General features: G+C 35.4%; 1 protein-coding gene across 2 annotated transcripts in view; it reads right to left on the bottom strand.

The window, feature by feature from the left end:
* Window positions 1-2,110: 2,110 nt before the first annotated feature.
* Window positions 2,111-10,561, bottom strand: part of JAK2 (Janus kinase 2) — a 99,920-nt gene continuing 91,469 nt past the window's right edge. For both annotated transcript variants that reach the window (XM_072404221.1, XM_072404220.1), the window contains 6 exons: window positions 10,116-10,305; window positions 9,493-9,617; window positions 8,402-8,574; window positions 7,696-7,813; window positions 6,726-6,839; window positions 2,111-6,524 (listed from right to left, as the gene is read on the bottom strand). In XM_072404221.1, the coding sequence (XP_072260322.1) occupies window positions 6,417-6,524; window positions 6,726-6,839; window positions 7,696-7,813; window positions 8,402-8,574; window positions 9,493-9,617; window positions 10,116-10,305 (828 nt within the window). In that variant the 3' untranslated portion in view covers window positions 2,111-6,416. The remainder of the gene's footprint in view (window positions 6,525-6,725; window positions 6,840-7,695; window positions 7,814-8,401; window positions 8,575-9,492; window positions 9,618-10,115; window positions 10,306-10,561) is intronic.

Here is a 10,561-nt window from a genome sequence, read left to right as displayed (position 1 = left end):
TCTCCTCTAGAATCTACTTTTTAATCAAAATACTCTGTACTTATGAAAAATGTCTGGAACAACATTTTATTTAGATTTTCAGAGTAATGCACTATAACACTAACACTGAGCTAGCTAGCTGTTAATCTTCCTTCTCTGTGGGGGACATGACTTGTCTTTTAAATTCCAATACTAGTTGCAGTTTAAGCTTTTAACGTAATAACTTCATATAGAAGATATGTAATCCAGCAATACAAGAATGCAAGGGTCCTGAAGCAATTTTTGCACATGGATAATTGACACATTTGATTTTGACGAATGTAAAAAATATTGACTCTATTTTATAATAGTTTAACGTGACTTTGGTGAATGAAAGTATCATTTGCTATCCAAAAATATGAACTTTTATAATGATTTCACAATGTTGAATGCTGTTGTAATAAACCAATATAAATGTTATTACATTGAGCTGAAGTTGAAATTACCAAATATAACATTTCTACTGCAGTCCAGGTCCCAGAAGTTATTATTCTGGTCTGTAGACACCTACAGTATGTGCAACATATACAAAACCCCACTCATTGGGAACATGCTGTGAGTTGGAAGAGGGTGAATTGATAGAGATATGGGGAATTTCTGATCAGGAAGTGAGGTGGTTAGGGAAGTATGAGTTTTAAATGTGGAAGGTATCTGGTAATAGGAAAAACCTATTTGTGGGAGTGATATACCAGTAAATGGGAAATGTGCAAATATTCTTTGTGGCATAAAAAATACTACTACATATGGGGGCCAGCTAATCAGAGATCTGTGTCTGGGAAGAAAAGGGATTATACTGAGTAGAGCAGTCTTTTTCAACCTTTTTTGAGCCAGGGGCACATTTTTTACATTGAAAAAATCCTGGGGCACACCACACATCAAAAATGTTACAAAATGACACTCTGTAGCTAATTCTCTTGTCTCTAAGAATAAACAAGGCAATTAAGCTACCTACTGCCACCCACTGACATGGAAGAGTATTACATTACTCTGCCAGTCACTACAGCAGACACACGACAATGGTAATTGGAAAATTTCCCACGGTACACCTGAAGATCTCTCACAGCACACTAGTGTGCCGTGGCACAGTGGTTGAAAATGACTGGAGTAGAGGATTGTGTGGGGTAAAGTGCAAATACCACAGTAACTTCAGAGGTCAATAGTAAGCTGCAGGGATTTGTGTATCAGAAGTAAGGGTTTACCTGTGTAAAACTGGAGGGCTTATAATGTTTAGCACATGCCTGTTGGCTCATAAATTGTTATAGAAAGCAGAATCTCCAGTGAAAAAAGAAATTGTAATTTAGCAATTAGCAGAATTCATAAGAGGAAGGATTAATTAAAGAAGGAAATAGACATTTCAGTTCAAGTTCAAGGTTTAATCACCTCCACCACCGCAGCAGTTTCCTATCTGCCCAGCAGTGACTTTCATATCCCTCATATGCCAGAGAGAGGAAGTATTAGGAATTAAAGGGACCTGATGAGGAATAAGGATTTATTTTTTTTAATTGCGTTAAAAGATTTCCCTTCTGTATTTAAACTTCTACTGTCAACAGTACAGGGCAGCAGGATCTCTCATTGATAAGAAAGCAGAACAGGGGAGAAGTGCTTATAGAAGTTGTGCTTTTGATGGTAGAAGCATATGGGGGAATGGAATTACACTGACAGAACTACTGTACTGGACTTAGGGCATGGTGGCAGAAGTATGTAAAATTGATTGGGGATGAAATCATAGAAGGGTGGATTTATGGAGAATAATAAATCTATCTGCAGAATATTGAATATGGTTTCCCCAAGTCTGATTGGTAAAAGTAAGTTCTGCTAATATATGCACTTTTTTTATTATTTCCACAACTCCTTGATTATGCTAACCTTACTTGAGCTGTACATCAGAAAATGTCTTGAGGGGTTCCCTGAAAATGTTTAAGGTCTTTTCACAGTGTAAAAAGGATTGGAGATTTTTGCTTGCTCACAGCACCACCTTGTGGATAAATATGAAAACATTTGTGTTTAAAACGGAAGCGGTTGATCAAATGATAGTAATATTAAATAGGAAGAGCAATAAGGAACATTTACAAATAAGACACAAGAAAAAAAATTCTTAACATGTTTCTTTTTTAATAAATGCAAAACATAAGTTTATATCATCACACCTATAAAATGTAAAATATGTACATCTTATCAAGCATGATTTACACTACTTCCTATGAAGTGATTGCCAGTCACTAACATTCAGAAAAGCAATAGGCAAGCTGTGAACTTTTGATAGCAAAGCAAAGCATGTTGGAAGATGTTTTTGAACAGCTGCAGAGCTACAGGTTGCCTAAGCTTCATTTAAAAAGGCATACATGGCAAAAAAAACAAAACACCAACATCTCTGCTTCATTAGTATTGATATAATAAAAACAAAATAAAATCTCTATCCAGACAAAGGAGAGAAAAAAAACATCAGTCTAGTAAGTAAAAATGTCACACTTCATTAAGCAAAGTATAATATTCATAAACCGAAAAGGGTATTAGATTTTCTACTTTTGCCTTTGGAAGATCTGAAATTATGTATAAATATCTACACATCCCTGAGTTATTTTATTCAAACACAAAATATATTTAACAATCTATATTTGTACATTTTGCTTTACAGGTAAATTGCTCTTCACTTAAGATTTCAAACAGTAGCAAGTCTGAGGATGCATGGGAAAAACAAGTTACTTTCTAAAAATAAAAAAATGTACAGAGTGTCTAACTATATACAATAATATTCGGCAGCAATAAAAAAGGTGATATATACACAGCATATAGATAAATGTGATGCAAGAATAAGAAATGACTGCTCAAACCAGTGTTTGTGGCAATCCAAAAAAACAAATAATATAAAAAAAATAAGTCTACTAAAGACTTTTATACTGGCACTGACAATTGTAAATTCTATTTAAATAAAATATCAACAATATTTTGAGGTAATTATATCAATATACATGAATATATTGATGTGTACTGTTGTTTTTTACGCAACTACTGCTCAAGTAAATGCCCACCAGGAAGGGGAGGGAAAATGGACGTATAGGGGCCTATTTATAAAGATCAGGACCTGCACTTCCACCATCTCACCCTTTATTGAAAAAGTGGTTACACCAGAGCAACCTCTTAAAGCTGGTAAAAATTATTTTTAAAAAAAAAAAAATAACACACTGATCTTAATCTGTTATAAAAAGGCCCTATAGTCAGATACAATGTTACTAAAACAAAATTGTAGGTGTGGAAACATCTTTTATGATCCCAGACAATTTGATCATCATTTTTTTTTTGTGCTTTCTGTTTTTTTTTGTTTATAAAATGTTCATGTTTCATACTTAATTTATGGGTAACCACTGCAAATATGGTGGTACAAGACCTGTGAACTGTAATTTACTTGACGATCATTTACAAAAAATCTTGTCACAAAATGTATATCGTTCACCAAACAACTTGATTGTTTAGAAAAGATTTAGCTGGATTAGCTAACAAACACATGCAGGGTACAGGTTACAATATATATTCATTTTCCATGGTCACATAAAATGATATATCGAGCTAGAAACCTGCAAATGTGATTGAGTGAATATTTATAAGCTTCACACCGTACAGCAAACGATACCGCAATGCTGGGTCAGATTTGAAGAATGAATGGAACAACAAGAGATAAAAAAAAGCATACAGCCAGAGTACACCGGCACCATTACACTTATTTTCCATAATCTCAATGGTGTGTTTTCACATTTTAATGTGATATTGTTTTCTTTTAATACTGGTTATTTACACCTAACAGTCAAGACCAAAAGTAATAATCCACTAAAAGTGAGAAATTATCTTGCAAGTTAAGAGTTTCAGTAACGGGAGAATACTGTCCTGAAAATGTTATGTAATGTATAGATTCTTTGAAATAATTAAGAACCCATGTGTACAATAAACCCTTTACACATATACATCTTTTGCTGCATCTGCAGCTTAGAAACTATACACATTTATGGCTTGTCACTCTAGTATGACAGCTAATGAATGAAATTTAGATTTGAGCAGATTTCAGTCCTGCAGTTTTAAACTGCTGAATGCCAGGGGTTCTATGGAAAAGATCTTTGCTACCTCACTCTAAAACTAATATGCTCTCCAGACCCAACTTATGCCCACTATTTTTGCCATTTGCCCCTATCCAACCCACATACAGGCCTATAACGTGGATGGTCCAGGTAATATAATGAGGATTGACTTCTTCATTTTGCTAATTAGTGACCTAGGGAATGGAGGCACATTTCACAATGCAAAGCTCCTTACTTTTACAAAAGTGATCTACAGATAGTTCTGTGTTTTTCAAAACAAAATTATTTACATATTCTAATCAGGCTTCGTAAATTTGAAAAGTGATGGGTGAAGTGATGTGTGAAAAAAGTAAGATGAATGTAATTTTAAAGTGTTTTATCAAACACGTTTTTGTTAAATTTTGGATAAGTAGAAAAGCAGTGTAATATCACTGGGAGGAAGAGGAGAGAAACTCCCTCTATTTATTCCAAAATTTCAATTTTTTCACAAGTATAACATGAGGAACCAAAGCCCTACTTTTCTACCAAGAGGACCATCACACACAAGGACACAATGCTGAACAAGGCATGGTAATGGGGAAAATATCAGTTGCAGGAACACCACAAACATTTTGTGGGAACAACTTTAAAAGATCTGGTCCTCTTTAACATCTGGGACAACCTTAAAATGCATTTTTAATTGTTTTCTTTGCCCACTAATTATTCTAGAAGAAGGAAGTGGGATACTTCTGTAGAAAAAATGGCAACTTATGTATGGACCTGGATTGAAAGCAGAAGACCAAGGGGTTAGCTTGGTAACTGGAATAATATTTCCTTTTATAGAACTCCTTCAACTAGAGCTTAAAAGATGAATGATGATAATGATAAATGATAAATGTGCAGAATACTGTATTTTAGATAAACAATGATCTACAAAGTGTGTCTGATGCTGTCTGGGGACTGAAAATGTGTCTTGTGAAAAGTGTTTTTCTAAACAAAAGGCGCATTAATATATAAAGGTAATACAATTCAAATATTGCTGCTGCTTCCTGAAGAAAAAAAAAATGCCAACAATTTTAATAGGCTAATTTCCCCTAAAAGACCTTCCTTATCATACAGAAGTGTCCAATCCTAAAATATACCTACATTACATTATTTCAATACCTCATGTATGTGTTGTACTGGGGATTAGGATTGTAGAGGGAGTCCTAACTTCCATGAATGGTAAAGCCAACGGAACAGGCCAAAGCAGCCATGACACAAGAGATTGGAAAAGTATGTGGCATAGACACATAGACGAAAATCTACCAAATGGGGAACATATTTTTAAAAACTGCAATTTTTATAGTATTTTATAATAAAATCTGTCTCTTATTTCTATAGGCCATATCTTTACTGTTGCTTTGAACAGCTCAGCTGTGTAACAAGATTTGGACCACCCAAAGTTGGATCAACCACCCAAAGTTGTTGTGACAGTGCAGTGTGTGTACAGTGTGTATCCAGCATACATGAAACTTTTTTTGGTTTCCTTTCTCTGCACAAAAAAAAAAAAAAAAAAAACAACAACCCCGTTACCATTCTAAAATCTCACACTGAATGTTCAATTCCCATGTACAAGAGAGACCATTCAACAGTTGGCAAAAATCTCTTCTAGTAGAGTGAAAAAGTGTAAGAAAATAGATATTTTATAACTGTGGATATCTCGTGCTTCAAAACTGCAATAAAAGCACTTCAATGATTTAATAAAAAATGGCAACTGATTGACCCCCTTTGCATTGAGACATTTTAGTAGGATATGATATGAAGCTAATAAAAGTAATTTCTTAGGTCTGCTTCATTTAGAAAATTGGTGGGACTGATACATAGCTACACAGAGAATAGGCCCCATCCTATTCTGTTCCATGTGTACAAAACAGTATATATAGTTCTACATTTTTATTATTAGCCAAATTCAAAAAGGAGTATGTTCTAGGTTAAACATAAGCCCTTAAAAAAAGTAAGGTGATGTATATAGTTTGTTGCCAACTGTACAATAATTCTGTGCATTTCATGACAAAGATAAAAACACAACCTAATCTCTTCAAAAATTGATGAAGATGCAATCTCTCTGTGTTGACTTAACATGGCACTGTCCATTCACCATGTCTTTCATGGTTTTACGGTCCATTATTCATACGCAAGATGATGTTTCAGTTTAAAAACAATGTATGCCATATGATTCAAAGCACAATTGGGTCTGCATATACTGTACAAGCAGGATTTGCACCCTTCATAGCAAATGCTAGTACAAACTGCATGTAACATACAGGTTTGCCATATGGAAAGGTCCGTACATGAATTATTCCAGCATACTCATGCTCCCATAGACTCCCGGATTCTTTCAACTTTTACATTGAGCTCCTTAAAGGAAGGACGCAGACTTATGGTATTGTTCCAGCATTCTGTCATAATTTGGTAAATCTAAAAAAAAAAAAAAAAAAAAAAATAAGAAAAGATGGCATATGTAACGATTTTAGGTATGCTAAGTATTTTATTAAGAAGACAGAAACAGTGCTAATTTTACAACACAGGTACAAATAAGTGGATACATGCAAATGAAGGGTTATGAATACAGAATAAGCACATTTTACAGTAGCAGTTTATAATAAAAACATGCAGTACCTCACTAGGGCAGCCCTCAGGTTGAGGAAGTCTTCCATTGTTCTTCAACAACTCGATCAAGTGAAACACAATCATTTGTCCTTGTTTATCATTTCCAATCATCCTCATAAACTCCTACAAATTACAAAAGATAGATCAGATTTTTGAAAACGTTAAAATGTAATTTAAAGTAATATTTAAAGCATATGAACAATGTGAAAGTCACAATAAAAAAATTACTTATGGTAAACAATGCTAAGAGTTGTGCTGTGTAACTTTCCTTCATCATATCTCTCTTATGTCTTAAAAATTAGATTTCATCTTCCCAATAAGGTAGCCATAGAAACATAGATAGTATTAGTACCTTCAGTCAAGGGTCTACAGTGGCTTACTTCATTGTTACAAATAGGAAGCCAAAGGGGTTCCATAATTTTTGACTACACCTAATCTAATCAATTTGTTAAATGTAGCATTTGATGTAATTATTTTAAGATTTTTATATATATTTGGTGGAGCCATGGGGGTGTTGCATTGTTGAATGTCCTCCAAATACAATGTAGCACTGCCATACTTGACTCCTTATATTTCAAGCAATTTTTCTTATATTACATCTATGGTGCTGTGAGAACAGCAGGCACACCGTACCACAAATGTAGGACATGACTATTAGGCATCTGTCAGTTTATGCCATGTGCTCAGTGTACAGTGATCCTCCATGTCAATGAATAAAACCCTGCTTGCTGTCCCTACAATACACTTCATTTTGCGCCATACTTCTACAGCCTAAATATCTCATCACAATGTGGTCAAATTATTTTGCATTATTAGTTTTTATTTTCCGTGCTTAGATTTGTTAATGAATTCATGGCATCATTGTTTCTTTTTGTAGAATAATTTTTCACTATGCAAAACTGCACAAGAACCCTTCTAGTTGCAACCTTAAAACTTTGAGAAAAAAAAAAAAAAAATAAGATTTTTATCTCATACTCACCGAAGGTGGGCTCTTATTTTTTTCACTGTATGTAAACAACTCATAGAGGACAACACCAAAACTCCACACATCTGATGCCACAGAGAACTTGCTCTCCGTCAAACTTTCAGGTGCATACCTGTAATGAAGGAAAACATAATCTAAATGGCTGTGCCTTGACAACAGGATCATGCCATATACATTTTACAGCTGACAATTTCTCAAAATCCAAGATGAGGACAACCTCTAAGTTATTACTTGAAAAGAAATTTGGGACTATAATTACATGCAGAGGCTTTACATTATAAAATGGCCGTAGTGCCTGAGACAGTACTGTGGCTCACTTCCACTCCAGCAATATGATACCTGCAAGCTCCTTTATCAGCACCAACATTTACACGGTGTACATTCTAAAGTATTTTTTTGCATTTATGTTAGATAAGTTTACCTCAACTGACACAAGAAACTAATATTTTAAAAGAAAGTGGAAAGGGTGGGTGAAAATTGACCTAATACTGCTTTGTAATGTAGTACCAAAACAAACGCAGGACGCACATCTGCTGTCAGCTTGTTCTGGCACTGTATGGGGTGCATGAAAATTTGAAGTTGCACATCGTGTGATACTCACTTAACATAGGTATGTTTCAGCATATGATTTCTCAGCTGTATATAAACCAAATAATTTAAACAAATGTGCCTACTAAATAGCATTGCCAATTTTACCTACCAGAATATAGGGCTTTCACCAGGCTCTTTAACCTTGTAGTATTCTTTGTCTTGTGGTAATACTTTTGTCAATCCAAAATCCCCAATCTTTACTCTGTTTTCATTTTCAACCAAAATGTTTCTAGTTGCCAAATCTCTGTGTATATACCTTTTGATTGTAAGATATTCCATGCCCTGAAAATATATAGTAATGAAAACGGTTTCCAACAAATGTCAAACTAGATTTACTGACAAGAAACTTAATCTATATAAAAAATTATAATGTAAGGTTTGGCGACATTGAACATGAGCTTCTAAAGTCTTCACCTTATTTTAGCAAAAGCATTTTTTTTTTAGGTTATGGTATTATATTGTCCCTATTCCAATAAAACATAGGCACTCTGTAACAATATATGTACCAGTGTTGGTGGGTAATCCTGAAAAGTCAAAGATGCTGCAGCCAGAACAAAACATTCTCAACAACAGGATTTATTTTTCCACTTCTTAAGTAGCTCAGCTCCTACTGTTGGCATGAAATTTGCTGCAATAACATCAAGAGTGCAAACTTAGCTATGCAAGGACAGATCCTTTTATCTTACAGAGTTAAGAATGAATAGTTTATGAATTGATAAGTGTTCTAAGGCATTTTAAACTGCCTCACTCTGCATTACCCAATTTCGCACCTGTGCAAGATCGGGTGACGCAGAAGCAAGATCCCGAAAGAAGAGAGAAAAAGATGCCGGTGCCCCCTCTGCGCCGAGCCAAGACCTGCAGCAAAGTATTGCTGCTATAGATTGCCAAGCAACCAGTATCCTCCGTTCTGCATGTCTCTGCTCCAGTAAGTAGCACAGTGCTAACCAACATGAGTTCAGGTAAATCCAGAGTTTATCCTGTTAAGTTTTACCTTAAATGGGCTTTGACATACATTTAGCCTAAATGACAAAGCTTGGTTGAAAGGGGATATAGTGGGTGGGACCAGTATTCTTAGAAGATCACAAAAGTTCCCTGTACTCTTCTCATTGCTTGCCCCTTCAGATGCTCCCTTAATAATGTCATTTTGTCAGACTATTGTTAATTTAAATGAAAGCAAACACAAAGTAATGTAAATACTACCTTGCATATCTGTGAAGCATACTGAAGAAGTTTTTTGAAATCTAGTCTTTCCTTGTGTTTTTGTAAGTAGTCTCTTAAGCTTCCATATGGCAAATACTCCATTATCAGTCTAAGATTTCTACGACCTTGTAAAAATAAAAATGGTTATTTTCAGTTACCATTTTAAAACAAAAGCAGTACAGTCGCCTAGTACAATAGAAACATAAGGGAGTAATTTCAGGTTGACATTTGAATGCTAGGTATTATAACCACTGAGGTAAGACACTTGAATCTAGCTGGTTGCTGCAACCCAGACAGGTAGTAGAAATGGCACAATAACAAAAAGACCATTTGATGATTTAGTAAACAAATGGAACATATTTATGTGAAAGGGCAGACTAATAGTGACAACGGTTCTGTTTCCTCAAAAAATGGCAGTAAATTAATTGGTTTATGGGAAATCAGTGTTGATACGATGTTTAAAGTAAGGGAAGAGTGACACCCCCCCCCCCCCCCCCTTCCCCACTGTACTGCTGTATTATACTAGATTTCAGAATTCTAGTTCAAGGGCTTCATTTGCACTGCAGTTTTCAGGATGCAAAACTAATTTTGTAAAAATGCTGCATTTACATTAATGGTCTTACCTGCACTGTAGCACACTCCCTTGTATCTGACAATGTTCTCATGCTGTAGGGATTTTAGGATCTCAATCTCCCTTTCAAAATCCCTCATGTATTCCTCAGTGCTATGCTGTAGCTTCTTAACAGCTACAACTTCACCAGTGTTGTCTTGAAGAGGGTCATATCGGCACAGTTCCACACTTCCAAAGTTACCCTGCAATAAAGCAAAATCATTTTTGCACATACTATAGCTCAGCGGTCCCCAACCACCGGGCCGCGGCCCACTACCGGTCCGCGGCGGTGTTTTCAGTGGGCCGCGAGTACATGATCCATTATTGAAAACGAAGCGGCACCCAACCACCATACATTTACCGGCATCTCATACAAACACCGCTGCGGAAGTGGTCCGCAGCGGTGTTTGTATGAGATGCCGGTAAATGTACACAGTAGTCTGTGTACAAGCAATGCGA

This window comes from Pyxicephalus adspersus, chromosome 3 (genome assembly GCF_032062135.1).
Source record: "Pyxicephalus adspersus chromosome 3, UCB_Pads_2.0, whole genome shotgun sequence".
NCBI classification, from domain to species: Eukaryota; Metazoa; Chordata; class Amphibia; order Anura; family Pyxicephalidae; genus Pyxicephalus; species Pyxicephalus adspersus.
Note: the sequence above shows the minus strand (reverse complement) of the source record. Positions and strands in the feature narration are given on the sequence as shown.